This window comes from Hemicordylus capensis, chromosome 1 (genome assembly GCF_027244095.1).
Source record: "Hemicordylus capensis ecotype Gifberg chromosome 1, rHemCap1.1.pri, whole genome shotgun sequence".
In the NCBI taxonomy this organism is placed as follows: Eukaryota; Metazoa; Chordata; class Lepidosauria; order Squamata; family Cordylidae; genus Hemicordylus; species Hemicordylus capensis.
Genome location: NC_069657.1, coordinates 356,958,823 through 356,972,781, shown reverse-complemented (window position 1 = coordinate 356,972,781; position 13,959 = coordinate 356,958,823). Strand labels below are relative to the sequence as shown.

At 39.2% G+C, this 13,959-nt stretch overlaps 1 protein-coding gene across 15 annotated transcripts in view; it reads right to left on the bottom strand.

The window, feature by feature from the left end:
- The window catches only part of UTRN (utrophin), a 567,675-nt gene that overhangs the window by 279,844 nt on the left and 273,872 nt on the right, over positions 1-13,959 (bottom strand). Inside the window, exon 1 of one of the 15 annotated variants that reach the window (XM_053290723.1) lies at positions 906-1,477. The exons of 13 other annotated variants lie outside the window; for them this stretch is intronic. In XM_053290723.1, coding sequence (XP_053146698.1) covers positions 906-1,049 — 144 coding nt within the window. In that variant the 5' untranslated portion in view covers positions 1,050-1,477. Of the gene's footprint in view, positions 1-905; positions 1,478-13,959 lie in introns of those variants that run through there. One more of the 15 variants, XM_053290731.1, reaches the window with a different exon arrangement.

Sequence of the window (13,959 nt, the reverse complement as noted above, 5' to 3'; positions counted from 1 at the left end):
TTTGAAAGCATAAATATTATCTTGCCTAGAACTTTTGGAAACAATAAAAACTAAACAAAAATGCAACATTCTGAGAAATTCTACAAGATTTTAACTGCAAGAACGCACACTTGGATGCTTACACTCACAATAATAAATGGATTTTTAAAATCAATTCACATTGAAGTAAGGAACACAAATTAAATCTTAAAACATGGAATATCTTTACAATTAAGCAACCAAAAGTTCCACGATACACAGCTGAATGGTTTTCACTATCATCTCCCCCCACTTTTTTTGCTGCTGTTGTTTTTGTTATGATTCGAAGTTATGCGGGGGGGGGGGTCACCAGCTGTCCAGTAGTCAGCAAAAGAAGTATTCCTACTTCAATTATTTAAGATTGACATCTCAAAGCTTCCTTTTTGCATCTTCAACCACTTCCACAACAACATAAGTTTTGGAACTCTGCAGAATTTGTGAAGCAACAATTCAGGCAACAGAAGCACCACTGGTAGCACTAAGTGGTCAAGCTACTGTCAAGAATATTGGACCACCTTGGGCTTTTTCTGAAGCAAGGTATATGGTTATTAAACATAACAGTAATTGTATCTTTCCCCTATTTAATTCTGTGTTAGAAAAATAAAGCAACACAAAGAGGCACTGGTCACATATCTGCAGAAAGCAGATACTATATTAAAGTTGTGTGAACTAAATCAAGGAGGATTTAAAATTTCCAACTATGCCCAAAAAGAGAGTCTATGAAGCTAGCTATCAGTTTCTATAAACTAGGACAAATACTCCCAGGAAAATACTTCTGATGGCTAACCATACTAGAACTGCTTGTCAGAGTGTTTACACCAAAATTCCCACCCCACTGGTTAGCTAAAGAAAAACACAAAGTATTACTTTGCAGTTTTTTTACTCACCTTGCAAAGCTTCTGATAACGTGGAGATGAAACTGCCATTCTCTGCAAACGATGCAACAGTACCACAACTTTCTGCAGAGATGTTCTCACCACCGCCATCATTTTAAGTTTGCCACACTTCTGAAGACACCTCAAAATTTGCATTATAAATGAAGAGCAACTATCATTTCCTCTTGGTCACTGGATAATGATTTGCCAGCTCTCTGAGCATGCTCGCTTCCAGGGCAGCTTCTCCAGCTGACAGACTCAAAGGCAGAGGCAGTTAGCATCATGTTAAGTATTTCTTCTTGTAAAAAGCCAAGTGCATGCAAAAATAGATGCTTCCTTGTGTCCTCGAAGCCTGTATTTGGTCAGCAGGTCCAAGGAAAGGTTGATTAGGCGAATATACCTGCTGCCGAATGGAGAGTGAACTACATACCAGTGAAGATTTGCTAATTGACGGCTTAGAGAAACAGAAACAAAGCAGAAATCCTCCGGGAACACTGCCCTGACATAATCACAGCCGTTTTCCTCTAGGATAGGCTTCATATGAAGAAAGCGGGTGGCATTCCTTCTTCATTCTGGAGAAAGATGCTCTCGCGCTCACACTAAAAGCAGCTCTGGCAGAGCTGTAGAGCAAGTGAATAACATAGTGTGCTATAAATCTTATGAGAAGAGCAGAGGGATACCTGCCCTAATTATATCAGCCATACGTTAAAGGCTAATAAATCACATCGCAGCAGCTCTCAAAAGCTAGATTATCTTGCTCAAAAGGAAGACCTGCCGGGGGCAAAACCTATTCTGTGAAAACTCACTTAAAGCTAATTCGTCTGGAGAGCTCCCAGAAGAATAATTCTACATGTGAATTGTTATTATGGTGAGATTTCCAATTAGAACCTTTCCCTGAATAGGTCATTTGAAAAGAGGCAACTAGGTATTATTTCAGCAAGATAATGGGTTAGTTATTGATTACTTGTTCTGTCACTCCCTCCCCCTTGGCAGAAGCTTCATAGCTTTGAATCTTGGTACACTCTGACCAACTGTATTCTTAAGTCACTTCTTTAAATGAGACACTTCATAATACGGCAATTATTTTACTGCCAGAATTATAGTGTGAGTTTAAAAGTGAGAAGCTGCTTTAAATGTATCAGAGCATTATCACGTGCCAGGTGAGGGCATGGTCTGAAGGCATATGAGAGAACAATCTTGCAGTGGCTGAGTGGGGGACTGTGAGCCCTGTGTGTGCTGCTTTGCGTTCTATGGCGGAAGGAAGTTGGGACCAGATGGAAGGAAAGACAGACAGACACACACACACACACTTCTCACTTCTCACAAAAGCTTCTCACTTTTAAACTTCATCTTACGACATGACAATAGCTGTACATGCTTGCAGTTCAGTGCATTAGGGCATAACCACAAGTCAAACACTGGATGAATGACTAGTAGTTTAGTCCAACACCCTGTCCAAAAATCAACACACTTCTGCAACCAGAAAATAGGTGTACTGCAAGATAGAGAAAGATCCTTACAGAGTTTGCGATGGCTCAAGCAAGAGAGCCAAGCCACATACTCCAAGAAAAAAAACTAACTCATTCACTCTGAACTGTGAGGGAATTCCTTCATAACCCCAAACAACGGACACTATGAGAAAGAAATGTACCTCTACTAGATTATTCCAATAGTTATACTAGATGCATGCAAACACAATATGCCATCTCATCAAGTTGCCATGCCCCCTGAAATTCTAGGTTTCACCCAGATTTTAAGCATCTCACCCAGACTGCTTAGCCCACCCATATATGCCCAAATTTCAGCTTTCATTTAAAAGAAAAAAAGAAAAAAGCTAAGCTCTAGCCCTTGTAGAAGCAGAGTTATGGAGCAAAACGTGCAGTCACTATTCTGCTCAAAAATTATTTTCAAGCCAATTTATGTAATACGCAAATTAGGCACCTGGATTTGGAAAGCCAGAATATGGCAACCCTACCATCTCAAATCCTTGATTGTTGATGGAATGGAGCAGTTCCTCCTGCCACCTGCGTATGAAGAAACCTCCATCCCACACAGAAACAAGGCGGGGGGAGGTCAGCTGGGAAGGACCTCTCAAGTGGCCAAGTTTCAGGTTATACACTCCTTCCCATTCAATACTTTCATTCCCAGTACAGGTAGTTTTTATATTCTTACATTTCCGAAAGAGTATGGAAGTCACAGGAAGAAGTGGCAGCCATGCCTCAAATGAAAGGGGAGGGGATATCTGAAATCATAATGTAATGAAAAATCTTCCTTCCCGAGTTACAACTTCAGACAGAAACACATGACCACTTATCATGGTGGTGATTATCCACCACCCACTTATCATGGATGGTGATTGCTTAAATTTCCTATGTAACAGGTCTATCCATGTTGAAGAGCTAATCATTTTTATCTGTCTATATCCTGAGCAAAATGCTACAATGCTCATGTTAACTGCTCAGAAACCTATGGAAGCAGATGGTTCACTATGTGGTCAAAGGGCACAAACATCCTTATTGGCACATTACTAGAGCCACTGCTGGCTGTGTGGTTCTACCCAGAAGTGTCAGGAGGTAAAAATCACAGATGATCCTTTCCTAAATACATCCAATTTTGTCTCGAAATGAAGTGATGTCATTTAATCCCAGGTGTCTTCCAGGAAGGCAGCTGTATACCTCTGGGAACTAAAACTTGTATGATTTCTAATATCTAGAAATAAAAATTTCTATATTGATTGATTGATTGATTGAGAATTTATCCTATTGATAGTCACTAGCTGCTAATTCAACCAACTTTAACGAAATTTTAGTACTGGATAGAGAAATTTAGTACTGGATACCAAATTCAGGATCCTAAGATTATCAGGATTTTTTAAAAGGGAGAACAGGGAAGAAGTAAGTTTTCAGCTCTGAAAATGAGTTAGTTCTGCAGTGACAGATCTGAAAGCAAATGAGGCATAAGACAGAGGGAGGCTCAGTAAGAGTTTTCATAGTCAGAGATTGGGTTTTGAGTGCCCTGAAGAGCAAATTATGCAAAATAAGCAAGTTGGGGTACAACCATTTATGGAGATTACAGATTCAATTTTATTTGGCACTAATTTTTTTTTGATTGCCACAGAATTGCCATTAGTTTTCATATGCACAGTTTTCTTTAACCTAAACAGCCAACTGTATTAACTCTCTAGTATAATTAAAGAGTGCTTTCATATCTTCTCCCAGCCCTCTTTTCTATAAAGAGGCCAATACCCTACAATTTATTCTCAAGCTGCGCAGAGAATCACTCCCTAGAAAGCTGGTAGAGGGATTTTTTCCCCTCAAAGGAATTGCTACATTGGCTGGATAGTGCAGCCTGTGGTGAGCTCATAATCCATGCAAGCTGTGTGGATGACAAAGGATCCACTGAGGTTGAAGCTTCTACCACATGTGAACTAAGAGGAAGTTGCTTTTCATTAAAGGGTTCATTAACTATATTTATCTAGAAAGATGGTATCCCTAAACCAAAAATACAAATAGCTTCATTTTCTCACTGAATATGGAGAGAAGCCAAATATTTATTTTAAACATTTGTGAGTTGATTTTATATCAGTGTATTAACAGTGACAAACAATCATAAGAAGAAACTACATATTTAATAAAATCAATTAAAATACTAAATGCTTTAAAAACTAAGAAAGAAGAATGGTCAATAAGCAGCAATCAAAAGCAAGCTACTAAAACATACACTTATTAAACTGGAAGGTTTTAAACAAGCAGGGGATACTATTCCAGAAATCAAAAGATGGGGAGATTTCAAAAACTCTTTTCCAAGTAGGTATCCACCTCGCCTCACCAGGCAGGGACACCTACAGAAGGCTTAAAAATAAGATTTTAAGCTTGGATAGGTTCATATAGAAGGTTTTGTAACTAAACTAAATAAAAATCAGAAATCAGTGGATAGCATGCATAATTTCTCCTCCTCTGGAGGAAGACTCCTTGTTCTGGAGGAAGCGAAACTCTGGATGCCACCAGTGTCTTTTATGAACACATAATAAGACAGGATTATACAATGAAAGAGGTAGCAGGTGAATCTGATTTGAATAAATTACTACATGTGTTATAATAATTCATTCAAACTAGATGGTTTCCATTAATTCTGGAAAACAAAAATTATGTCTTATTGTGCAGAACATATTTGTTGTATGCATGCTCCCTTCCATGTACCCAACTATCATTCAACACATAGTGAGTGAGTTCAGATAATCCAATAATAGTTTTTCATTTGTTAATGTGGTCTAAGTCTACAACACTCCCTCCTTCCTCCTCTCTCCTTACCACATTTGCCAAGATCAGGTATCAACAATATGATTAATTAAATCACAGATGTGCAACTTGTCCAACTCAGAGCAGTGGCTTATAAACCATTAATAAACAGAGATTTGAATATAGAGTCCAATCTTGGTTTCAAGTGCTGGTTTAATTATGGCTTATAAACCACAGCTCCAGGTCTGAATGAGTTGTGAAGCTGTCATTTAACAAACAGTGATTCAACCAAGTGTGAGAACAAAAGAGGTAGAGGGAGGAGAAATGCACAGGTTAAAGCTGTGTTCACAATCAAACCATAGTTTATTTTGTCATCTGTGCTCACCAAATGTATGAGTTAACACTGGTAAGCCAGTAAATGTATGAGTTAACACTGGTAAGCCAGACTTTCCTGGATGTTTCACAATAATCTTGTAAATAACCCTCATTCTTGCAGACTTTAAGGAGATTGCCCAATGACAGAATGCCACTAGCCACTTCCAAACAGTAATGCCGCGAGGCGGATTGCGAGACTCAGCTTACAAACTGTAGGTTGACTACAGGTTAGGGAAAGGCGAAAAAGAAGGCTAGCATATATTTCTAAGATGAGGACTAGCCAGGGAATATACAGTTACAGAATCTGGTGGATAAGCACAGGCAACAGCCAATTAATTACTGGAGCAACTCTAAGTAAGCCAAAGAAATTTGAAGTGATCACTATTATCAGGTTCCAGATTTCATCATAAGTAGGATAAACTAAGGAGGGAGACAAAAATCATGCAACATACAACATAGATAACACCACCACTGTTGGCCAGATTCAATATTTGCAAGGAAAGGGCATCAGTGTTCACTGTGAAGTTCATATATCCTCTCACAGTAGAACTAACTTGTTCTCATAAGTCCTCTATATTTTTTCAGAGCTTGTCCAGGTCTTACAATCTTCTCCCGGGGTAATATCTTAACATATTTTATTTGTTTGTTTTAAAGATTCATGTGCCACCATTCTTCATAAATGAATTAATGGTGATTTACACCAAAATTCATTTTTTAAAAAACACCACAGTGTAGAACTCCACAGTAAACCTTTATTCAATGGAGCAAACCTTCTTAACCTTTTTGTACTTTGGACGCTCCAGAACCTCAAGTATTATCCACAGACCACCACCCCATGTATATGTTTTCAGAAAGCGCCAGTTTTTAAAAAAACAACCAAGGAAACAATTTCTAAGTATAGTTATTTTCAAGAACTTTGTCGGGAAAGGAGGAGCTAGACTGGGAACAGGATGATGAGGAAAAACCTGGAGAAAGCGAAGAAGCAGCTGCAGAAGATTTGTGAGACTTCAGTGGATCCCAGAACTAGAGCAGGAGAGCACTAGCAGCAAAGCCGCAAATTACCGAGGGTAGTTCTGGGCCCTTTTCATATGCATTTGCTGGGCTGGCAAACTGCAACAGAGCATTTTGCACTCTGGTGTAGCTTGTCAAAAGTGAAGGTATAATTCAGGAAGAGGAGAAGACATACCATGTTTCATTATAAATGACATTTTGAATTAGCTATCCTTAATTATATGTTTAATTAGATCACAGACCCCAGGTTAAGACCCCCCGATCAATTCCAAAATGTGTTCATAGTTTTTCACCTGAAGTTCAACTGCATGCTAAAAACATTCTCAGTGAACCCTCCCCAGCTGAAAAACTGCCCTTCTCTGGAGGCCTGACATACCACAAACTCAAATAATCACTGGAAGCAAAGCAGGATCTTTTCAATTAAGGAAACATTTAGCTGCGATGAGGTTCTTTTATCAGCAATTGTAAACCTAAATGATTAAAACAGAGAAGTTTCCTTTTAACTAAGGTTGTCATACACATCAAGTTTTCAGCAAAAACCAGGATAAAGCCCAAAATAAATATTTCTTCTTTACTTAAATTAATCTTCTAATATCATGCCAATTTTCCATTTAATTTCAACCCCCATATCTAATGGTTCGAAGACTTTTTAAAAATGTTTCGTAACTATCAGATGAGCTGCAATTTCTGCTTTTCTGACTTGCACATGACACATATACAGTACTGATATTTCGTTCGTTCCATTCTGAAATTAGGTTTACAGATTACACAGAGATATCATTTTTCCTCTTTTTTTCTCCACATGAATATGGTATCAAATGCCAGCATTGCCTTTCAGAAGCTGCTAGCCATTTTATGCTTCTTCTTTTCTACTCTGAGCTTAGGGATCCATGGGAATTTGCTAATTCACTCTGAATCATGAAAAACAAGTTACGTTAAGAACTAATCTGCCTGCTTTCCTTTCACTGTCCTCTTAATTGATAATTACCATCTTCACAAGTTAGCCCACTTCCACCTCAAATGTTTAAGCATCCGCCGTCTTAAAAAGGGGTGAATGACAGCATAACAAATTATGTCATTGAGGTTTTCCTATGTCTATACAATTGTACCAAATTTGGTCCAGATCAGTTAGATGGTTCACAAGTTAGCCCACTTATGCCTCAAACATGTATGCGTCCACCATCTTGAACTGGGGAGGATGACATCATCACACACTAACCTGTTGAAATGTCACTATGCATCTCTACAACTATTCCAAATATAGTTCAAATTGATCCAGGCATTGCAGAGATGATAGGGGGACACAGACACACAGACGATCTCTTAATCTTACTTCCAGGCTTAAAAAATATCCCTTGCCTGAACACTGATGTTCTCCATTTCATTTTCTTGGTATCTCACATGCTCTACATAACTCTTTGTATTTTCCAGGAGTTTTCTTCTTCTTCAAAAGCAATACTCCTGATTAATTCTTGAGTTTTCTGGAAGAGAATGTTGTATCTAATGTACAGCAAGAGCTTTTTAGATAGCCTACAGTTCCTTTACCCAGAATAATTTGTAGTTCCATTTCATTTTTATATTAACAATTAATTTTATTCTCACATTCATAAATTTGTTACTGCTATAATATAACCTCAGCCCCAAAACCAAAAATGACTGTGTTCCCAACTGTAGACTCTCAACCTTGGTGCTTATTTCTGGGTTTAGATCAGTTTATTCAATAAGATTCCAGTTTAAAGCAGTCTGCTAAGTATAGCGCCTGAAGTCTTCTCCAGCTCCAGAGGATATACCTAACTGCTAACCAACAATCTTCAACTCTTTAACTTTCTCAAAATATTGTCTCTAACACATTCCATGTTCTCATTCAACTGACTTTTCTTCATTCTAATTCCTCTTTAATGCTATGACACATACAATAAACAGGTCAACAGTAATCCCTAGAATAACTGCTAGTAGAGCAGTAGAGATTTGAATGTTTTGCTCTTAGGTTCTCTAAATAACTGGAAACTAACATTAATTAGATGTTACATCTCATCATATGTTCCAAAAAATATAATCTTCCCCCTTATTGTTTGATAAGGACATGGTGTCCTGTTTTCATGAATGTTTCAGTCTACGGACATTTGCATGTATGCATGCCTTTCTGTGACTTGAATGATAATGCATGACATGAAGCATTGTAGAAAATTTTGAAGTGCTGATCCATGACATATATTGAAACAGGCAGATAGATTTAAGGAAAATATTAACAAGGATACATTTATCTACTTAATGAGCTTTTGGCTTATCTTCAAACCCTGAAAATTAAATGTGCCTCTCAAAGGAGATATAGAAGGCACTTCAGCTGTTCAGAGATAGTTAAGATCAGGGTATGACTTGAGTAACAAACCTGCTAAGCCTTGTCTTTGAATAATAAACTAGGCAATAAGACAGAAATAAGTACAGTGGGAGATTTGTCTTTTGATATAGATTAACATATAACAAAAGCCTAAGTTTTGAAAACAAGCAGAATCAGGTAAGTTATCCTAGTGTATCATTGGAGTAGGTCAGGACACTGTAAACCATCAGTTGCTTTGGGATATGCAGTTTGCTAATAGGCATAACCAGTCATTAACGCATTATAGTATATTAAGCAGCAGAATTAGGAAACCAAATTATTTGTATAGTACAGGGATTACATAATGTTCCTAGATTTCTGCAAGCCTACATCTAAGAAGTAGCTAAAAATAATTCAATAGTCATAAGTGAGAATCTAAAGGAAACAACAGCGGTCTATGAACCAGAGACATAGCAACATTGGTGGTAGCCCATGTTTGCCCCTCCACACTCACCTGTCTCCCCTTACCTACCACCCACAGATTAACTGCCAAATCCATGGCTGCCTGGGCCACTAAGTTCATAAAAGACAAAAAAGTACAAGGTAGATTTAAATTTTGAAGGGAGGAGAAGATAATATGGAGGCAATGTAACATCCCTTTCACAGTGCTCTGCTGGATTTTTTTAATTTCTGCTAGTTTATTTCAATTAGGATTGCTAAATTTTAGTAATCTCAAGTATTATGTCTCCAGCTCACTTTCTGCTATCTGGCTGCTCTAACAATAACTAGCAAATCAGTGGAAATTAAGAGTTTATCTGCTGTGGAGGATTATCTGCTTGAAGAAATGACTGCTTACATCACTGCAAGCCCCTGAAGCCTCAGGGAGCAAAACTGGTAAGCAGTTACATTTGGATGAATATTTAAGGGGGGAAAACCTTGAGGGAATCTCAGATGCATTCCCCATTAGTAATAGATATGTGGCACTGGAGCATCAGCCGGTTGTCTCTAATAAAGAACGAAAATTGCCAGCATTTCCATTAGAGACTTTCTCCTCAACATTAGAAGCACCTCCCGAGCTGCCCAGCACCCAAGAGAAAACTCTGGATTCAGGTACCTTGGAAATCCTTTCCAAACAAAGCCTGTTAATCTCAGAAACTCTTTTAAATCTTTATGAAAAGATTTATCAGCTAGATCGTAATATGGAGAGTCTGGGAACAGCAGTGGAGAAGATAGCTGAGACGTTAAAGAAACAAAGGCAGGAAAACAAGCCATCTAATGAAAGCAATGGCCAGGAAGAAGGTAAGGGTAAAGACAAACAAGTGAACTTAAGGAGAAACCCTTCTGCTGATTTAAGCTCCGATAACTTTAAAAACTCTCACATCCTTTTAAGAAATCAAATTGCTTTCTCTATAGAAGATTACAGTATCAACCGCTACAAATGCGAAAGCTTAAAAATGGTTCGTCAGTCTTAAAGCCATTACTAGGTTTTAAAGTGACACTTTTGGAAATTAAAACTCTTCTCTGGTTTCCAGATTTTGGCTATCACAAAAGACTTGTAATTACATTTTATAAGACTGAAATACCAGAAAAACTTTTTAATATCTCAAAACACTTGAATTATTATCATATTTTTGTTACAGGAGTCTTTCAGGACTCCTTTAGACACACACACACACACACACCCCGTGTAAGCTAAGAGGCATGAAACTAACTAATAATAAAACAGCTGTGAAAAATGGCCTTGGAGAGATAAAGAAAATTTCGACAATAGCTGGGCAGTCGTCCAGTGCCAATGATTAGCAGCAGATGCCTGTGGCCAGATTGAGGAGGTCTGAGACAATGAACTGCACACTTCAGAGTGAAACTGAAACTGAAATACTCTGTCAAAAACTCTGAAAATATTCAGGAGCTAATAAGAATGCTGTAGCTCCTGGTATACGGAGCAACAATTGGCCAACCAGATCCCAACAATGACCAAATAGAGTGCAACTGAATTGGCAAAGTGGGCAGAGAAAAATTCTCTGGGGCAAAATGCCCAAGTCATGAGCACTCAACCAGCACCTGATTCAGTTCAACAGATAAATGAGGGAACTTTGATGACGGTAGGACTAAATAATGGGTTGCGGCCAACTCACTGTGGGACACCTCAACATGGCCGACTCACTGCAGCGACAACTCAATGCGAATCTGCAACAAACACTTCAAAACAGTTCCCTGCTCTCTCTATAGGGATGGGAAGTGGGAGAAGGCGGCAGAGCAGCTTGGTACTGCTAGCAACCAGCAGACATGCAATTATTACTTTATTTGAATTTGAGTCGCAACCAGCAAGCCTGATAGTGCCCCAGACTTCAAAACAGTTCCCTGCTCTCTCTGTAGGGATGGGAAGTGCACTCCTGTCAGGATATGCACTTCATATGCACTCATGCAGCTGAGCTTGGCTCTAAGCCTCCTTGATTTGAATTTCTGCATCAAGACAAAAAGAGCTTTGAAGTGCAACTTTGGATATGCCACTATTCATGCAGCTTGGCTCTGCATATTGAAAATGGGCATATCTCCTAGAATCCTTCCTTAATAATATCTCCCTGCATTTCAAGGCCCTTTTTAAAACTTGGTCTCCTGGGCCCTGCAAGGTGAAAGCTGCAAGGTGAAAAGCAAGGTGAAAACACGCCTCTGAAAGCTGACATGCCTCTGCATATTGAAAACGGGCATATCTCCTAGCATCCTTCCTTAAGATTCCTTCCTTAATAATATCTCCCTGCATTTCAATGCCCTTTTTTAAACCTGGTGTCCAGGACTCTGCATATTGAAAGCTGGCATACCTCTGCATAATGAAAATGGGCATATCTCTGGGGCACTATCAGGCTTGCTGGTTGTGACTCAAATTCAAATAAAGTAATAATTGTGTGCCCGCTGGTTGCTGGCTCTTGCTCTCATGGCATGTTACAGGGTGGGGCTTGAAAAGCTTTGATTCAATCTTTTGAAAGTTTATAACACAATTTGGTATTATTTGTATGCAGGAAATTTGGATATTAGAAAATTTTAATATACCTAATCATCATTCTCATTTAAATTATGCATGTCTAAACCAGAAAGGTGGCAGGCCAATGGTTGGCCAAGGTCTTTTTATTTCTTTGGATTCAAAAGCGGTGATGACTAAATTATCCCTTTTCACAGAGTGGGTCTGCAACGAATAGCGGATTTAAGCCCAGCCTTTGTCTCAAGGCAAGCCCACATGGGGGAAAGAAAAATGCTGATTCATTCCCTCCATGTTTGCTCAACAAAGGCTGTTCCTTTAAAACTTAATCGTTTCTTGGTAATCGCTGCCACCACACCCACCTTTTAACAGAGTTTAATCCCTCCCTGGTGTGGGCAAAATTCCAGGGAAACTCTCCTTTTACCAGTGGAAAAATACAGAAAACCTTCCATGTGCAGTCTACACATGAAGAGCAAACTTGGTAATGTGAGTTGCTGAGAAACCAGCATTAAGGCATGTTTGCACCAGAGTAAAATCCCTTTTTCTGAGTTAAAAATCCACTCAGAGACATGTGAAATCCAACGAACAAGAAAAAAACTTTATTCAAAATACTACAGACTGCTTCAGTCTGAGGAGCTCTCAGCTTTAAGTTACAGGTAAAAAAAAAACTCATTACTTTACAAGATTACTTCCAAAGATCACTCCAGCTGGTGTTTGGAGTGGCACACTTTAAAAATCATGGTTACCCAGTTGCAAAGATAATTCAAAAAGCACCCACAGTTGCAAGGAACCTTTAAAAGCACCTTTACAGGGTAAAGAGACTTCTACAGAGCCCTGGTTGGTGGGGAGAATGACTCAGGTTCAATTCCTCTTAGTTATGTTACAGATAAAAACACTATAGACCAATTGTAAGGATTTGCAAAAGCACAAAATCAAATGATATCTAATGTAGGCTACCTAACACACGGTTCCCTGGCTAAACCTTACCCCCAAGCTGAAGCCATTGGCTTCATTTTCCCTTGAACTCACCCCATACTCCAGGAGATGATTCAAGTTGCCCGCAGTCCTGTCTCTCAAGGATCTGCAGATGTCCTTCCCTGGGAGAAGTATCCAGGCTGACTGTTGGCCATGAGGTGGCCAGACTTCATGGATGGTACTCATGAAGCCTGCACCACACCTTCTCTCATCGCCCTCCAGGCTCCATCTGAGAACAAAGACGCCCTTCATTTCCTGCCGCCAGGCCTTCTAGGTCCCTGTCACCATGTACTGAGTGGCTGATCCCCAGAAATCACTGCCTGTTCACTCTTTAGGGTAAGGGAGGGGCTGATTGCTACAGGGTCATCGCAGCACTGTTGGAATTTGATAGTTTTATATTGTTGTGTATTAATTTATATCTACCCCCACAACGTCTTCATGCTCAGGTTAGACATCTTTGGAAGCGAGTGGAACAGTATCTTGAGACATGTGTAGACAAGTATCCCTCTGCATATATCATCTTAGGGGGAGATTTCAATGCCAGAATGGGTGCCAATAATATTGCCTTGTTTTCAGCCTATCATGAATGCCCACCAGGGGATAAGCTTAGCTCTCCCCTCTTTACTATGACATCCAGGGATGTAATAAGTAATGTGTCTAGTTTATGTTTGGCCCATCTGGTCAATGCGCTGGACCTGTTTATTCTGAATGGCACAGTACCAGATGATTATCTGGGCCAGTTTACGTTCTGGTCTGGTCATAAATTGTCTCATATTGACTATCTGATTATTTCCTGGAATTTGATCCACTTCCTTATACACTTTGAAGTGGCAGTCAGACCAGAAAGTGACCACCTACCGTTTATTTTCATCTGTAAGCCCCTGGCAAGCAATGTCAAGGCCACGTACAATTGACAATCTGATGCTTTAGAGGAAGCTGGGCCCCTTAGAATAAAGTGGTGTGGACAAATTAGTGAACTGCTGAGCAGTTGGTTAAACTCAGAAGAGGGTTCCTCACTGTGTTTAGAAATGGTGAATAATGAAGTAGACCCTCCATTGGATTCTATCTTGGATCTCTATGAAATCCTTATTGAAAAGTTGCAGGTATTTGTTATGAGAAGTACATCTAAGTCACCACAGAACAGATCCATATCCTAAGGATGGTTTTACTATGAAT